Raw genomic sequence first — 19292 nt, forward strand, 5'->3', positions numbered from 1 at the left:
ACATGCTGGTGAAGTAGCAAAAGACAGGCATTTAAATACTCCTGTTCCAAATTAAGGGGGGATTCCTCTCTACCCATCCCTGCTGCCCCAATGCAGACACTCTTCTTGTGCAAGAGGCTAACAGCTGCAGGACAAAGGAAGGATCATTGCTCCTTTTCAATCAGAAGCCAAAATTTCTGGGGAGCACATTAACAGTAGAAACCAAAAAAAATTTCATTTCCTTTTGATGAATTTTTTAAAAAGGAGGAGGGAAATTATATATTTTGTGCATTTCCAAATCTTTCTGCAGGGAACATTTACCCTTCAATCAGGCCAAATGACTACATGCTTGTAGACAACCACAGCCCTGGAGGAATGAAGTTTTGTTTCTTCTAGTACTAAACGATGCTACATAAAGAGCCAAATAAAAAGCAAATTGTCCTTCAGACAGTCTCCTTTCTCAATTTCTCCTTCATGCACCAACCTAAGGTAAAGAACCAATAAATTCAAACATCTGTTTCCCAGAGGTACAACCAATTACTTGCAAGAAGTTTAAATCTTATTTTGCAAATAAACTGTTTAAATTTTTGTGTAAATTTTCACCTTTTTAAACAAAGCATACAAATAGTTCTCCAAATATTTCTTGGAAACTTCACGGGGCAGCTTATCAATGAAATATATATATTTTTTAAACTAGCTTTGAATAGGTAATATGAATGACATCATCCCATGATAAAAACTTCAGTGACCTAAATAACATTGAACATCTTGATCTTAAATTTGTAACAGAACTACTGATATTTCTTCCTGCTCGTTTTATTTTCTTTCTCTTGGAGTAGAAAGACAGGAAATCCTAAAAAAAAAAACAAAAGCCAAGAATGATCACAAACTAGTATCAGGACCTTTTCAACGTGATGACCGGCACAAAACTCCACCCCAGTGCAATCATTTTATCAAATCCTGGGCACTAAGGAAAAGCAAGCGGAACCAGAAAAAAAAATCCCGACACATTCTTTTGACAAAAATGGTGCATTTTTACTCTGAAGAGGATAATGATGAATTCTACAAATTATGACAAAAGTAATCTTAGACAACAAACTGATTTTATGCTAGAACTGTGTATAGGCACAGACGTGATTTCCATACTAATCCAACAAATCGCCTGATTATATAACAATATTAAACACATACGTCTCCTCCTCCAGATGTTCCCCAAATGATAGTTACCAAAGATGCATATTCTCATGACTGTTATTCATTAGCATTCATTTAAAATGGAATCAAGCTTTTTATGTTTCCAGTATTCAATTTCCATTAACAAGAGAGAAAATTGCACCATAGTCAGTCCGAGGGCACTTTCATCTCTAGTTTCAATGCACTATGTGATCAGAAGAAATATGCCAGATCATAAAATTTAAGGTACTTTGAATGCTCGGTTTTAGCTCCTGAAACTTCACACCCTTTACTTTGCAATTCATAAATGACAACTGGACTGGAAGAATAAAGCAGCCTGAACTCTCCTGCTATCTTTCTGATTTACAACTAGCAGCCTGAGGTCTGCCTCTGAAATTTCTCCAGCAACTTCCACTTTTACTGCTTGTTTTACTAACTCAGGAAATGCTACTACAAAAATATCCTCACCTACTTCTTTCCCTGAGAGCCTGTTTATCTATAAAACTGGCAAAGATTTTTATTTTTTTATTTTTTTGCGGGGGGGAAGGGGAAATAACATGACAGGGAATCAACATGCTGTCTCAAAACCAGTCACTAAGTTCCACGCCAAGGTAGAGCACTAGATGGTGATAATGACCAAAAAAGTAGGTGCAAAAAAAAAATCCTGCCCACTGTTATTTATCGTGAAAAGGGAGAAAAAATGGAATGCACAAATCTGTTTATCTTTCAAAAGATGGTGGTTAATTACTTTTGGGCTGCAAAGAGAATGCAAAGAGAGATATTTAATTCTTGCTACCTTTAAATAACCCTTTTTTGGAAGAACTGGATGCTTGAGTCCCTTAAGACGAACAGAGATGAATTAATTAAATGTTCAGTACCAAAAGCTAATGGGAAAACTATGAAAGCGCTAAGACTAGCTACAGCCCACGCCATTTATAAACAGTTGATGGCTAATAGATTCATTTTTTCTTACTATGTAGATTTCAATGCATTTTCCTTTTAGCCATTGAAAAAAATGACAGGGACTAATCATTGGTCTTCTAGAAGATACTCTTTTTTTTTTTGAAGGCTTAATAGTACATTTTCTTTCCTCCTGGTTACTGTTACCTGCCCCTCCTCTCCAGGACTTTTCAAAGATAACCAAAGGCAAGGCTGTTGTTTTTGAACTGGTTCTCAGATAGTCTGTGCCAGCCAGCTGTGTAAATCCCTACTGACTTCATTGGTCTTTTCAAATAGACTGTCAAACACACCACACATCACCTAGACATTAATACTCAGATTTCCAGTTATTCCTCTACATTTCTCTCAGTCCCTTGGCAGTAGGATCTAATTTGCTTCTTCTTAACTTTCTGACCACCATATCTTTATATTTACTTTTTTATTTTAAAGGAGATCAGCACTGCTCATAGAAGATTTTTTTTTTTTCTAAACAGTTTTGTGTCTGTTTCTGACGCCCATTCTGTCAGCCCTGCTTTTGGAGAGCGAGAGCGAGAGAGAGCGAGCGTATACTGGGACCAGTGCACTTGGCTAGCCATCCCTCACAATAGTCATGTGCATCCAGGGCCCTTAAGCCCACACTAACCAGTTAACAGGTCTCTATCACAGCAAGATTTGTTACTCTGCCTTGCTTGTATCAGAAGTAGTATATGCTAACTCAAGCTTAAGGATTAAACTAAACATGCTGTACACTGAAAAAACAAGTACACAATAAGAGTCAAGACCTACATGTTTTAAAATACTACTTGGTAGGCCTGGAAAGAGCTGATGATGTCCAAATTTACAGAGAGATTTCAGATCAAGCTGGCAGAAATCCAAATGAGGATGCTAAATAACAAGAGAAAGTTACAGTAAGACAACATAAGTGGCTCCCAAGACAATTTAAATTCCATGGAATCCAAACTCTCCCTGCCTGGTACAGAATACCTGGCCCAACAACTCACTGCTGCTGAGATCTGCCATCTCCTTCCACTCATGCAAAAACCCATCCTTCAAGGCTGAGGTGGCTTCCCAAGTGGCTGATTAACAGGGAGAACTTGCTTGGGATTTTTGAGAATTCAGACCAGCAGCTCCACTGCACCATTTCACAGAGGAAGAGGAGACAACTAGGAGACAACTTCCGAAAGGGCGGTGGCACAACATAACGCAGCTCCACTTCGCAATTAAACTCAACTGAACCTAGAATTCAGCACCTGTTGTGAACAGAGCTCCTTGGCAAGGTTTTCTTGTAAACAGCTAGCACACTAAGAAGGGAATCCCAGAAGACTGCTCTGCCTCCTTCTCATACTGCAAAGACACAAGTAAAAGGGAACAAAGGGTATACATTTACCTGATTTTAGAAAAATATTTACAATGTTCATGACAGAAATCATTAAGCCAGGTAAGATTATTTATCCCAGAAGTAACTAAGATGAAAAAATATTAAAAAACAAAACCAAAACTAAACCATTCAATGTCCATTAACGTAAAATAAAGTAAATAAATTCAGCCAATTGGTTATTTCCATATGGGTGGATTTCTTTAAATAGTAATGAAATCATTGCTAAAAAATCCATTGTTATTAAAATAAAAAAAGTTGGCTCAGCCTACCAAAATTAGATTTGTAACTTGCTGGTCATTCCCATAATTAAATCTGTGTCACAAATTTGCAAGAAAAATGGACACTATGACTAATGCATTTACTTGCTGCACTAGTGCTGTCAGGCTGTGTAAATCATTATGCCTGCTAAAACAGAGTAGATAAGAATTCCATACATTTTCATTAACCGACTAGGCTTTGTGTATGTGTGAGAAGCTAACTTCCATACTCCCTTCCAGATTTAGCTCTCATTTGGAAAACAATGTAAATAAAAACACTAACTTTGGTTCAATTAGCCAAATGACTGCTCCAAAAATGAAATATTTGAGTTTTTTGAACAATATGACTATTTTGAACCAGCTCTGTCTACTTCGAAAGATGTCAGATAAAAAAAGAAAGCCATACGTGCATACACATTTAATTTGGACAAAGGAGATTAATGAAATGAAGCACACCTGGAATGGGTTCCTTTCTTCAGGCTGACTTTTATGTATACTGGACAATGAACTTACGGTACTGCCGAGGTTTCAATACAGAAAGCAAAGCTAATCCACAACAGCATCATAAGAAGTCTCAACCAACATTCACTCATTCTTTCATTTTTGGGTGCCCTTAGCTCTATTTTTTCCACGAGTGAAGCCACATCAGAGCCCTCTGAATCCCCTCTTCTCTACTTGATTTCCTGGCACCACAGACCTTCAGATTTTGGTTACAGTTCTTTGTTTAAGATGAAGTTGATGGTTGGTCTTTTCATACACAATGTTCATAATCCCAAGGTGCCAAAGAATGAGAACATTCACTCAAATCACAAGCTGGATATTGTTATGAGTTTCTAACCCACTATCTCAAGTAGAAAGTAGATAAATGAGACACAGAAAGACGTAAAACAATAGATTTTCTAGTCTAGCACTGCAGAACATTTCATGAAGACGTCGTCTTCAAGGTTTTCAGCCCTCTCCTTCTCCCATGCAGATGGCATATATCCCATTGAATTGAGTTTAGCTCTCAAACTGAGCATGCAGCTCCACTTCAGTGCAAGAACAGCCTCTATGACAGGCTGTGCCTTGCTGAACTTAAAGCTAAAGAAGCTGAGACATCCTGGTAAACAAAGCGGAACGATCACTGGCACAACATGTTTTGCAACATTGCTCTGTGCTTTGGACTTTAACCAGCATTATTTTTCTGTGGCAGCACAAGTTCTAGAAGCAGAATATACATGCTTAGAATTGTGGTAACACATACAGTAGTAAGAATTTCAGCAAACTCATACTGAATATCCCAGTCCATCTTTAGGTGTAAATGTATCCTCGCTTGGAAGTGGAAGCAGCTACCTCAGTGCTTTTCAACTCAGCAGACCCTGCCATGCTTTTGCATGCTTTACAGAAGCACCCTTACTGATAACAAACCACCCAGTATTAGTAAAACGCTATCAGATTTTATTAAAACCCCATTAAGAGGAAAAACTGAAATCACTTATTAAGTTCCACAATTATTATAAACCAAACTGCTTAAGTGAGAGAAGGAGATAATGATATTAACTACCCAACTCAAAGCAATCCTCTGTGGTATGATTTTAAATATTCTCTTGGCTGAAATTTATGTAAATTGAATTCATCTATCGTTAGTTATTACCAGTCTAGCTATATAAAAACACTTTTCTGTAACAATTAGTTCTTTAAAATCCTGTGTTTTAATTAGACCTGGGACATTATTAAATTAAGTGTAAATATGTACAATCTCCTTCCATGCATTCTTTTGCCAGCATATTTACAGGAATATAGGTTTCAGAGGAGTTTAAGAGGAATTACTTTGCAGTTGTTTGGTAGTTTATTTTAAATCTCCTTACTAGTGAAAACACCTCTGAGTACTTAATCTAAGAATATTGAGCCCATCAAGACATATTTGGTGGCAGAACAGTTTGCACATCACAACGTGTTCTTTTACATCCAAATGAGCTCATCTCAGTACCACTAACATTAAGCTGAGACTTTTCCTGCAGACATTTTGTTCCACGCTTTATTTTCATTTAACTTGTTTAACTTCTCAGGGACCATTTACCAGGAAAAAAAAAAAAAAAAAAAGAAGAAGAAGAAGAAGAAAGCATAGCACATCTTTCTGCCCTTTTCAATCAGTTTGCTTTACACTACCACACACAGGCCCTGGCCCCACTGGGCACAGCCTGAGAACAGACAGCAACGTACTGTCCTCCTGGCTTTGTCAGGGCTACATGCAAGTGCAGCAACCTGCTCATGTGATTCAGCTTGCAAGATTGGGAAAGGAAGGAAAAATGCAACCTTGTCAATAGTCAGATCCTCCCAAACTAGCTCTAGGACATGTATATGGCTATGGTCACAAAAATACTTTAATGCATATAAGCCTATGCACAGACAACATATCAGACACTAATAAGAAAAGTGCAAATACAATTTACATTCATTACGAAGCAAAAATATATGAAGTAGGATCTCCACCTATAGCCAGCTGAGCCTCTAAGCTAGACAGTGATACAAACTGATGGATTTCCAAAAATACTGCCTGGGACTTCTACCATTTTCTCAGTAATACGCCACTTATTTTCATATTTTACAGAAGTGCTTTGACTTCAAATGAGCTGATATATGTTTGATGCTCCTCAGGTTGTTTATGAAAAGCTTACAGAAGAAGTAATTGATCAGATCTAGTGAACATTCAGGACCACTCAGTTAAAGGCCATGTAGACTACAGCACTGTAAAAATTGTAAGCAACTCTGGCAACTTGCTACAGTCCCTGTCCTACTACCTATCGCTCCTGCATTTTCAGTCACATTTCATCCTATCATTATCATAAATGGAGAAGTTTGTCACAGGAAAGCTTTAAGTAAATATATCTGTGATTTGTTTTCTGTCCTATATACGTATCATCCTACATAATCATGCTTTCAAATTAGGATACCATAGTAACTGTCTAAATGTTTGTATATATTTCTGACTTAATAGTGGCCACTTTCTTTAATTTTATTTTAAAAATCAGTAAATGGAGAAAAATAGCTGGTACTATGGCTTAATTTATTTAAATAAGGTCCACAACAATGCTACTCCAAGATTTTAAAAAACTATTTATCCAAAGCCAGTAAAATATAAAATATATGCACATTTTGAAATATATGTGTTATATATCAAGAAATACATGGATCTCTCCAGTGATCAATTCACAGAACAAAGATGAAAATCAGGAATATTGCATGAATCCACAAACTACCCCAGCTTCTTTAACTGACATTTCTTCAAAGAGTTACAAACAGGTAATAGAAATTAAAATATGTATATGTTGCTTTACTAGGATCCATCATTGCAGTCAGATGCTCTGGGGCCTAAATTCTTATTTGAAGTCAAAAGCCATTCTCCTAATGACAGCTGAACTGAAGCCTTTGGGTATTCCAGGAAACCTCCTGAACTGAAAGCTAGGGACAGCAGAGAAACCGGAGCTCGTGCCAAGCAACAAGACAAAATGCCAGGCATACACAAAGACTTGAAAGTCACATTAAAACTGGGATTCTGCAATCGGAGGCAGAAAGCACTTTCTTCCAGAGGACACAATAGGAGACAAAAAGGAACAAGTATTTGGGGACTGATACTTTGAAAACGTGAATGGCCATCCATGCCCACAGAATGGATTTCTATCCTCCTAATTTTAAACTATTCCCTAAAAACAAACAAACAACCAAAAAAAAAAAAAAAAAAAAAAAAAAACAACAACAACCAAACAAAAAAAAACTAACCACACAGCAGTACAGTGCACAACTTCACAATGCCAGGCACCTTACTCTCTTGGTGGTATATCTTTACACACCTAAACTTCCCAACTCCAGCTCTTCCTAATAAAAATACACATGAAGTGAGTTGTTTTGCACCTGCAGTTTTCGTTTTAATTTCCTAATCTGAACTGCGTTGTCATTCATTTATTTTATATGTCATCATTCTCTTTCTAGAGACACAAAATTGGAATCACAAATGCACACTTTTAAATGTGCACAGATTTTAGTAAATATGAGCAAATTCAATTATTAGCTGCTCAAGTAAATCAGTCACAGTAGCTTGCCTACATATAAAATAATTAGTATTTAATCCTTAATGTCTCCCTAACAATAAAATAAATCTATTCTTCTTTTCTTCATAAATATACCTATTTAGTGCTCTTAACAGCATGCCATCTGAATCTTGGCAGACCACCAGGCCCACAAATACTGTTTTAGCTTTTCACAGAAACAGCTGTATTTCCAGCGGGATTGATTGCTTTCCCATATCTAGCTATTTTAGTGTGCTCCTCAGAGACACGGAGTGGCTTCACTGACAGTGAAATATGCTAAACAAATGACATGTCACTGAGTAAATTAGCATCTACTCTCTGATCAGCTGGGTCATGTTTTCTTTTCAAAATCCACGGCCTCCTGATAGAAAATAATGAGTATTTGATGGGCCTTATTAGAAAAATCAATATATTGATGCCCATGTCTGAAACATCTGCATAATAATAGATTCTGTTAACCCATTAAAGAGAAAATTAAGATGTGTTTACACGTTATTAATTTACCATGATTAGAGGCAATTTATTCAGCACTTTTCTCAAGAGTTTAACAAAAAGAAACTGTAATATCTGTATTTAATGACACGGTGAAATAAATTGAAAGACAATTCAGATTTCTGCCACAGGAATAGCACAATTCCGTCAACACGAAGGTGAAAAACACAAACACACCAATGGCATTGTTTTAAATAAGATTATTAAAGCGCTTATAAATACGGCATTACTCACCAAAAAACTTCCAAAAGCAGAATTAAATATAGCAGCTGCCTGAAGAGAGAAAAAGTAAATATCACCAATGGTAAAATAACTACAGCACAAGAATAAAACGTTATTCCCCCACCCAACAAGCTATTAGATTCTCCAAATGAACACATACACAGAGACCATTAGGCAGTTAGCCACTGCTTAAAATATTGCCAGTGGCCTGTAACTTATGAAGACTGATAGGTTCTGGTCTATGCATTCATAAATAATGTGCTGAAACAGACAAAAGCAGGAGAAGAAAATCCTTGCCGGTAAACTTATGAGGAATATCCACAAAAACTAGGAATATCACACAGAAGTTTAATCTCACTGATTTTGTTCTAATTTGCTCAGAATATTTTTGCACATTGACCTATTAAAAAAAAATAAATATATATGCATATATAAAATCTGATTTAACAAAAACACTACATTTTTGCAGACTTTCAACAATTTTTAAAATGGAATATTAATTTGGTAAACAAGCTAATTGTTCATCACAATAAAGTATCAAAATAAAGTATTTACAGAAGTTTCTGTAGTTTGAACAACAAATTCCAAACAGGAATAACAAAAACAAAACACAAACAAACAAAAACAACCACCACAAACATCCCACATTTCTAAGGCCAAAAAGTCTAATCATTACTTTTTACTCCACGGTCTTATTAAAAAGGAAAATAAACAATTTTGATAATGACTTTTGAAACCTTTGTGCTTACCTAAATATCCAGGAAATGTAAGGTAGTAGTATTAGTTCTTAACATTAACTCAATAAATTCCAGGAAGTTAAAACTTGAGTCTTGAAAAGCTTCCCCCAATTACCAAGAAAGAACAGAAACTCTTGTATGGCCGTCAGTCTGATGATGAAAAGCCACACAGCAAAGGTAAGAGGCAAGGGAGGAGGGAGACCTACCATTTACATGAAGATTTAGAGGAGAGTCAAATTAATCACCCTGGACACTTTCAGTCACAGATTAATAACAAGTGGATGCTATTGAGTTTAGCAAGTTTGAATAAAGTCCAAATTCAGGGTAGGAGCTGTAGCTGAACCTGCCTTCTGCTCCATAAGAGGATGCAATGAAAATGAATGGGTAATGAGATCCTTGGCTCTAGAGAGCTTAGCTTTCTTATTCAAGTTCATAATTAATTCAAAGCTTTGATAATTTCATTAGATTCCTCCTCTGCTGGCCCTATCAATAAAAGATGGCACTGGACTGCAGCTCCTCAGTGGCCCAAATACAAAAACAAATGCAGACTGGGAAACCTTCGCTGACTTGCTTACTAACAGGGACAATGGCATATGGCACTCCGTGTTGCGGAGGGAGCATCTCAATAGATACAGCTAAATAAAACATTATAGTTGACAGTTGTAAACTACAGTAACATATTTTAACACCTCTTCCTCATCAGCATTCCTTTTTTGAACATAAAAAAGAGGCACAAGTCCAAACAGCTTCTCTTGCCAGAGATCACAGCTGAAAGCAAGACTGAGTATTACTTAAAATGGTTCTTCAACAAGTGTGAATTAAACCAGGATTTTCACCTTGTATTTGAAGCTGTACAACTGATACTTTTATGTGATACTTACTTTTTATGTGGCAAGAGAGAGACACATTTCACCCACGCACACAACCCCACTGCACACGATCGTCTCCAGTTCAGGAGATGTCCTTGCGGGTACCTTTCGTTAATGTATCCCTCTTGCAGTTCCTACTATTGCTACGTTAAAAAAACAACCAAGGTTTACGGGGTCTCTTTGGTACTTGTTGGCCCCATGCCATGCTTTTACACGGACTGATTGCATTTGATCACTTTGAGCAGACAAAGATGCAGAAAGCTGCCTTTTGTAACATCCTGCTTCCGACTCCACAAAGGAGAATCAAGACTTTTGTTTTTAAACACACTCCAGGACCTCTTCTCTGCTGTATAAAACTTTGTAAATCAGCTGTTAGATCTGAAAGATACAAGCATCTGGGCTCCACTCCTGCAGCAGAAGGCTGGGAGGAAACACAAGGGTCCCCACCTCCCCACACAGACTTTGTGTGCAGAGCAACAGCCACGTTTCCACCTACTGCAAAGAATTGTACTCCTCGTCTCCTTCAAGAAAATTGGTCAAGTCCTTTCTATGGACAGGGATCATAAAAAGTAGCCATTCCCTCCCTAACACGCTCAATTTACCTCCAGGTCTCAAAAGCACCCAGCCCTATCAGAAGCTAGCTCTGCTAAAGCGCATCTCCTGACACAAAAGAACCAACTCTGGCAGCCCCGAACCTCTTCTCCGGGCACTTCTACAACGCACAAAGAACAGAGCAGTAGCTGGCAAGAACCGATGCACTCAGCAAGACCCCGTGCATCTATCGTTAGCCACACTACTGGCCACTCCCGATCTGACAGTCATTTACAGACATGATTATTTTTTTTAAGCTTACCTTATGCTGGAATTCTACTGCCAGGAAAAATTCTGTACCCAGAAAGGTACCAAAGAGACAGCAGATGGTTCTGGTGGTATATATTTTGACCACAAACCAACTTCTTCACTTCCTCCCTTCCTGACTCACCAGAAGGATTTCTGCTTTATTCCTCTCAAGCATTTAACAAGTACTAAGGACACGTTATGCTTGAGGTATTTAGCCAGTCACATGCAAAAGTCATAATTCATGACTGGTCCAGGGGTACATTTGTTTGGAGTTTTTAACACCCTTTCTCCAAAGCATCAGGAATTGTCCATAGCAGAGGATTAAACACTCACTACAGTCAAAAGGAGGAAAAAAAAATCAGGAAGACTACAAATTATGCTATAAATTCACTCAGATGATTCACCTCAGGGAGTGAGGACTTACACATGCCAGCTACCATATTCGCAGTTTTCTTTATAAACCTTTTTTCCTGCAAAATAAACTTAGAAGTAATTTTTCTCACACCCACAAAAACGAGGTTTGTATTTGTGATTCTGGTTTAGTGTTAAGCAAACTGGTAGTAAACTGAATCAACTGCTCCGGTTTGTAATTAAACATACCTAGTAGCATGACCCTGTAGAATTTAAACACTTTTGTGCTTCCAAGCTCCTTCCATCAAGAGGGATAATATTGCCTACATACCTCACAGGGCATTGTCAAAATTAATTCATTGCTTAAAAAGCACTCTGAGATCCTCAGAGACACAGTACCAACAAACATTAGTGCTGACACACGATACAGATAGTCTCTTCATTTTCTGTTTGAAACATTTATTAGTCATTATTACTGTACAACTTTTTTTAGTGTTTGCTCCTTTTGTGCTATTACAGATATCAAACTATCTGCAGTCAACTTAATTGAAGCAGCACAACATGAAAACATTTAGATGTCCTTATAATACTCCAAGTTCAGATTTGCAGGTGTTTGCAAACCATACATTGCACTTACCATTAATGGGAGGGAAGAGTTCTCTCTAAAATAATGGTAAGATCCTTTCAAGAGGTAAATGCATTGCCATGTATCGAAGCGCAAGGTTAGGCTGCGTTCTAAAGCAGCAGTGGCAATAACCAGACCACTTACTCAAACTTACATCAACTCGCAGACAACAAAGACTGAAAGTCACTGTCAGTACTCTTAACAGGACTAGTACTGAAGAGTATGGACATCTCCACTTGGGTTTGAAATAGTAAGCCTTAGTGCCACTAAACAACAAATTCACTTAATATTAAAGAGGTACAATTTCAGTCAACTCATTATGGCACTAAGCTTGAGGGAATTCTTTTGCTGCTCTGAACTACCAGGGAGGATCGGCTGGCCAGGAACACTTTCAAGTGAGAAGGAACTAGCCCACCTCTGAAGGAAATCTACTTGGCAGTATGTGGATGAAACTTTCTTCTTCCCATACCTGAGAATAGTGCAAACCTTCACCCCTTCATCTCCCACCTTATGCTGGAACATATATACAGAAAACACTGCTAAGATCTGTAACAGTGATAGCAACAAGATCCAAGACAGTCTTCACAGCTACAGAAGTTATTAAAAAAAAAAAAAAAAAACAAAAAACAACATCAACAGACAAAAGAAAAAAGCAAAGCCATAGCCAAGGGGCTGAGCAGTCCCCCAGAGGTGGGTGTCCAAGCACCACGGCAAGTACATGCAGCATTCAAACACGTGATTCAGTGGCAAATCAAACAAGCATGCCAAGGTTTTGATAGAATTAAATATTGAATACATCCTAAACTCTGCTCCATTTTCTTTTCTTTTGGTATCAAACTACCCTGGAATACTTAGACTCACTATCTTTCCCTAATAATGCAGCAGAACTACACTAAAGGAGAGGAAAAGATATATTGGCAACATTTGGAATGCCTGGGTCCAAAAAAAAAAAAAAAAAGGCATTTTATCATTTTTGTCAAGATTCAAATGAAATGGTTGTGCACAACTCAACTATAACTACAGTTTCTTTTTACTGCAGTGTCACAGGAAAACAATGCTGCCCATAGCTTTACATGTGGGCCATATAAAAAAAAAAAGGCTTTTTCACCTTTATATATATATTTTAAAAACAAAAATAACTCATTTAAACATTCGAATCTTGAGTGTCATTTGGAAGCCTTTAGGGAAGTAACCTTCCCAGCTGTGCTGCTCTGAAGCTTACACAGCAACTGTATCCCCCAGGCACCCCAGAGAGGATGCAGAGCACATGCCATGCACCAGGACCTGCGTGGCCATGAGCCATCCCATCTTCATCCCCTCTTCATGGAAAGGGCCAAGGCTGCAGATACAAAGTAAGGAAACTAAAACGCCTCAAAGCATCTCAGTAGGAAGCAGTCTGGCCATTGTACAAAGCTGCTCTGTGTAGGCCTGCAATTACCTCCAGCTAAAACCTTATTTTCAGACATAGACTAGTGGTAAATACAGTTCAAGTACTAAACATAAGGCTAAATATCCATGTTAACATGCATGGCACAATGCAGGAGAGCAAAAAACCTAGAAGCGTAGAAAAGATTTGGAAAAGGAAAGATAAGAACTCCACCAGTTCTATTGCAGGATTACACAGAGAGCGTGATGTAGTACAACAGATTATAGTGTCCATGTTATTAATGCAAAATTTAATAGATCCATGCCTCCTATTTGTCAGAGAAGAAAAAAAAAAGCTGAAGAAAGTAATGGAAATGGCTTGACCAAACAGGACAGAAAAGGAAATTTTATCTACCCAAAGAGATCAGTGTAGTTCGAGAAGGTGGAGGAAGAAGGCAGGACGTCAGAAGTAGCTTGAATGAGTCGGCAGAGTCCCTTTAAACAACTCCTTCCATCTCCTATTTAAAAATAAAATCTCATGTGAGTGTTACTGCAGCTCATGTCTTAACTGCTGTTTCCATTAATAAGATGTTACAGCTCTGTAGAAAGCTATTTGCCACAGCACTGTTACTGCAAACAGAATATAAATATACCTAATAAGGTTTAATCTGTGTTGCTGTTCATAACTATTCATCTGAGCTCAGACGGGAAAAAATATATATATATTCAAGTTCCTGGTTTTGAGCACTAAATTGAATCAGGTGTCCTCTTCTCTTAAGAAAATTAAGTTGCTTTTGTGCAAGAGTGTTTTAATGAGAACAGAGCTTGCCGACATTGATAAATGGGAATGACACCAGAGAGAGCATGTAAGCAGGACAATATGTGCATGTTACAGTCTTACAGGCTATTTTTCACTGACTATCCTGAATGACTTCGCTGTTTCTTAAGGGGCCTATTAATCTCAAATTTAGTTATTACACAACGTTTATTTGAACATATATTCTGTGGATGATGACAGTTAATAAAGGAAATCTTTTACAAGCTGTATTTTTACATATTGTTCCAACTGCAGCTCCCAGTCATTCTACTGTATTGATGGAATAACCTAGTTATGATGCAGCTTTAAAAAAGGCACATATATTCAGATTCTTTTCTAAGCATGTGGGGACTCTTAAATAACTGTTAAAATGCATATAAAATCCTGCTACAGCAAGGCAAAAATAAAAGAGCTAGTGTTAACTGTTCAGCAAAATCTCTGGCTGCACAGTTGCCCACTCAAAGGCAAGGCTCATGCCTTTTTAACCCTCCAGCATAACCTTTGAGAAACAAATAGAGCCTGGATTTGACCCTGGAGGTGTATATACACTCCACATTGAATTCAGCAGAAGCCATAGTATGCATCTTACACATGAGTTCGGCCCTAGGTGTTTACATACATGATAGGCAGTGGTATTTCATGGAGGAAAAAAAAAAAAAAAAAAAGAAAGAAAAAACCCAAAGACAGTGATGATAACTAAATTTTTCATCCACACAAATCTTATAAAAATATGAACCAATGTTTGAAAAGCATCCTAAAAGTACTGAATTACTTGCATTATTTTTTGGTGGTGGAGTGGAACTGCACATATAATCTTACCCTCTTAAAAAAAAACAAAACAAAACACAATCTTCCCACCCCCAAAACAACGAACCAAATAATAAAAATACAAAAAAGCCCACCAAGATATGGAGGGTATTATATCTTTATCCGCTGCCATGTTCCCTGTGGTCCAACACATCTGTTCCCTGTGAAAAAGTTACCAGCTCATCCCCAACCTGCCTTTACCACTGTGCTGACAATATGAAAACATTTCTGTATTTCAGTAACTTTCAGTAAGCATCAGTTTTAAGGAAACAATGCTGAAAGGGCTCTAGAAAATGAAAACAGAATAACCAACCCGATGTTTGCAATTTAGCAGGGGAATATCATCCAGAGAATGACGCCTCCAGAACACGTCATCGAGCCAAGGCTACGAGGCTGTGCACACAACGGATCTGCTCCGTGCTGGCAGAGGTTGCCATCACCTGAATAGGAGTTTGTGCTGCTTCAGCCAGGCTCAGTGCTCTGCCACAAGCAGCACACAGAAACGAGCTGGGGACTCTGCTGGCAGCAAATTATTGCCTGCTGCCTACTCGCAGCCAAGTTCTCTCTGTTGAAAACCAGCCTTTCACTCACCCGTTTTTGTAGTTCCTCATAACCAGCACAGCCTGTTGGTAATAATATTTACAAATACAAAACCATCCATCAAAAGGTGTCAGAAAGCAGGTCTTTTAGACTCACTTGTGCAGTGTATTTGCTGCTCCACTGAAGGATTTCTCTGTTCACCGATAGTTTCAGCGATACTGAGAGAACCAAAGAAAACTGTCCTGCTCTTTGCTTACATCAACAAATGGTAACCTATTCTGTGAGCAACATGCACAACTCAAGGGAGTTCTGAAGGGTCAGTCTGCTATTTATTGTACTGAGGCTATAGGAGATGAAGGCTAAAACCCAGGATAGTACTTACATTAAAGACAGAATAAAACCAGCGTGTTAACATTTGTTAACAATTCAAACAGCAAACATTGAGCATTCAGACTTGCAGAACGTGTGTGTCAGTCTGCAAATTTCCATTGATACTTATCATCTATAGAGTAGTGACAGGAAATCCATGCTGAGCAAGGGTTGGAAACCAAGCACAATGAACGTGAAAGCCTTCAGAATCAGCACAAGAAAGGACACATGAACAAAGCCAGGAGGGCAGAACCTCTGTCATGAGAACGTCCATCTCTTAAATGACAGGACCAAGATACGGTCTCCTCAGGTACAGACAAAATGCTTCATGAGACATGAAGTGCACACCACCTGCCCAGCACATGCTACCTGCAGTACAATGCTGAGCTGCTTTGTCCTGCAGTTTTGTTGCTTTATCCTCGATACCACAGACCCATCCGTATCAGATGCTTGCGTGGCTGCATAGCATGCAAAACCAGGATGCTATCCACATGACTTACCAGGAAAAAAGGCTTATCCAGGCTCTATCCAGAATCACAAATGTAGCCAACTCAGCCCTTTGACAACCTCATGTCTATGCCTTTGTGAGGTTAAGGAGAATGGAGGTTTCTTCTTTCTAGCAACTGTGACCCATTTCCTTTTGACAACTAGAAGGGCTGTCAGCAGAGACGGCCACCACAGCTCTCACTTCATCCTTGTGTCAGAGTCCTTTACCAGCCACACTCCAAGTCCTTCAGTACCCTAAAGCTGTAGCTTAACTTTGTAAGTCTGCTGCCCTCTCACCAGCTGCAGCACAAACCACAAAACCATACTATACTTATAAGACAGAGTGCCTTCCAGCAGCAGGCCCTACACCACGCACCCCACTGGGGAAGCAACCTGAACATCTACAGTGGATTTTTGAATACTGACATGAGTAAATAGAGGCAGGGTGTTTTTTTTCTCCTGTACTTTTAGAACTTCAAGTGCAAATACTAGATTTACTGTCCAGTGCCAGTGTAAACATTCAAACAAGAAGTGACTTAAAGCTGACAGCCTCATAACAACACACGCTTTCTCACACTGAATACACACATGCCTAACTATCTGCAAACTCCTTCTTCTAGCATCTGACTTCCTCCTCCACAAACTTCACGAAGGCCTGCTGTGACAGTCATATAGCCAAACCTGCTGTATGAAGTTTTGCCCAAATGGAAAGCCCATTTCCATAGTTCTCCTAGACATCAGGACACAAAATGTAACTTCTCCCTCCTACCCAAGTACTGTGAAGTACGAGCATTAGCAGCCATACATTTGACATCCAAATGTGAACCAGGCTGTGCTACACAATTAGAGGGTAAACAGGAAAGAACATAAGCAGTCACTGACACTTTGGTATGAAAGCTACACAAACTTTTTTCACATCTTGTATTTGTTAGTGACTTGAGGCTTACTACCTTAGCAGTGAAGACACTAGCTCTTGTACCAGCAAAAATGGACTGCTGAACAATGATTTAATAAAGGAGGCTCAGCTAAACAACTGTATATGAGTGACTCTGCCAACTTGATCCTCTCTTCTGGTCAAACATTTCATAACTGTAAGTGACTTTCTCTAAAAAAAAATAAAAAACATACTGTAGAAGGTATCCTCAAAAGGATACAGAGCAATAACAACCTCCCAAACATACTTTTATTTAAGTTCACATTTTCTGAGATCTTAAGCTGTGATAAAAACACTTAAAGGTCTTGTCCCCTGATTCTCCTGGAGACACATCATCCATAACATGATTAGAGGTCTAGTTAAACAATGCGTCCCACAACTCCAAAGAGTATTACTTCCCTGCTGAAGTGAAATGAAAGCACAAGGCCACTTTTTAAAAGGTGCCCTTTGCATTAACTGTAAGGCTGTGCCTGCACCAGCATCTTTCTATAAATATCCCACTGTCATATTGCTTTCTGGGCAGTTAGTAGCAGAACCAGACATTTCAACTGCAACACCATCCAAACCAGCCCAGAAAAACATTGTTATTAAAGTCCTCGTCACTACCGCCACTGGGAACAGCTTCACCATTACTCGTGCAATGCCAGGAGCCAGGAAATAAAGCATTAATCTAAAGGAGGTGCACTGTGTAACGTGGCCCACTGCACAGATCCATCTCTGGAGCTTATATCAGAATGTGTCACAGGTCCCAGTTACAAAATGCAGAGATTTTCATCTCATCAACAAATGTCTGCTCCTATCATGAAGAAATACAGCTACTTTATTTATTTAACCATAGCACAACATTTGGCTTTCCTGCAAACCAGTATTGTATGGTACAGGAAATTCCCCTCTCATGAGGCCAGTCAAAGCTCTGCATGCTACAGCATTGTGGCAGAAATGCAAAGCGATAGGAAAGAAAAGTAGTATACTATAAGGAAGAGACTAGCAATGTAGTCACTACCTGCATGTAAAAGAAACCTTTTTTACGTGTGCAACAGTGTGTTCAGATACCCCTGTAATTTAAATTCACAATTCACGTAAGTTTAACTAGAAATAGTTATACACGTACACACACAGATGGGAAAAAAGAGGTGAAAAGTGCGTAACTGCACATCTTTAAGAGTTACTTATCTCAGAAATTTGTCCCAGGAGTTCAGCAGTGTATCAGTACTAACTGAAGCTCCAAATTTGCTTTCAGAGAAAAAAGCCAACTATAATATCAGTATTTACCACCACCATCCTTTGGAAGCACACCCAAACCACCTTTCGATTCTGATCAGTGAGATGGCCCCATTTTCCATGGGACCTGCTGTATCCTCTAACCCAAAGGACCAGGGGGGCAGCTGGCCTTCACTGAAGTTCAAGGATAAGCACTCAAGTCTCAGTCAGGTCTAGGTCATGGACCTGATCTCACAACTACCCGGCTAGCAGTAGCAGTACATCATGAACTACAAAAACACTAAATCTGTTCTTTGAACTTTTCATTCCTACATATATAATGTACGCTTTTTTTTTTTTTATATATAACTTGTATACATATAAGTAAAAGATATGTAGTGACTCAGCTAAATTAAAGACATTTTTATAATTTCCTTGAAGTAATTTACTTTATTCTCTAATGGGACAGAATACTTTAAAAATGCTGCTTCTCTGAAGAAAAGCTGAAAACATCTGAGGGTTTCATGTACAGAATTCCATTCACATTCTGCAGAGAGCAGAGGCTCACCAAGAGCTGTGCCGGGTGCTAGTCTAAGAAATGCACAAGCTTGTTTTACTGCAAGAGGTCACAAACCTGCCAAGTGCATTAAACATGCTCTTAGTGGCTGCATTCACTGAGCTTCTACACTCTCCATTTACACCCAGAGCTGGCTGAAAACTGGAATATCCACCATCAGGGAGATTCCAGTATTCGAACATTTGCTTTAATCCCAAATTCTCTTCCCTAGAATCACAACTTCCCATACAGTATTTGAAGAAAAAAAACCAAACACCAAAACAACCAT

General features: G+C 38.5%; 1 protein-coding gene across 8 annotated transcripts in view; it reads right to left on the reverse strand.

Moving 5' to 3' along the window:
• Positions 1-19292, reverse strand: part of SLC10A7 (solute carrier family 10 member 7) — a 141541-nt gene that overhangs the window by 84745 nt on the left and 37504 nt on the right. For 5 of the 8 annotated variants that reach the window (XM_084518661.1, XM_084518664.1, XM_084518659.1 and 2 more), the window contains one exon: positions 8520-8558. The exons of 1 other annotated variant lie outside the window; for it this stretch is intronic. In XM_084518661.1, coding sequence (XP_084374787.1) covers positions 8520-8558 — 39 coding nt within the window. Of the gene's footprint in view, positions 1-3236; positions 3436-8519; positions 8559-13766; positions 13813-19292 lie in introns of those variants that run through there. 2 more of the 8 variants (XM_084518666.1, XM_084518667.1) reach the window with 2 other exon arrangements.

This window comes from Aythya ferina, assembly GCF_964211825.1.
Source record: "Aythya ferina genome assembly, chromosome: 4".
NCBI classification, from domain to species: Eukaryota; Metazoa; Chordata; class Aves; order Anseriformes; family Anatidae; genus Aythya; species Aythya ferina.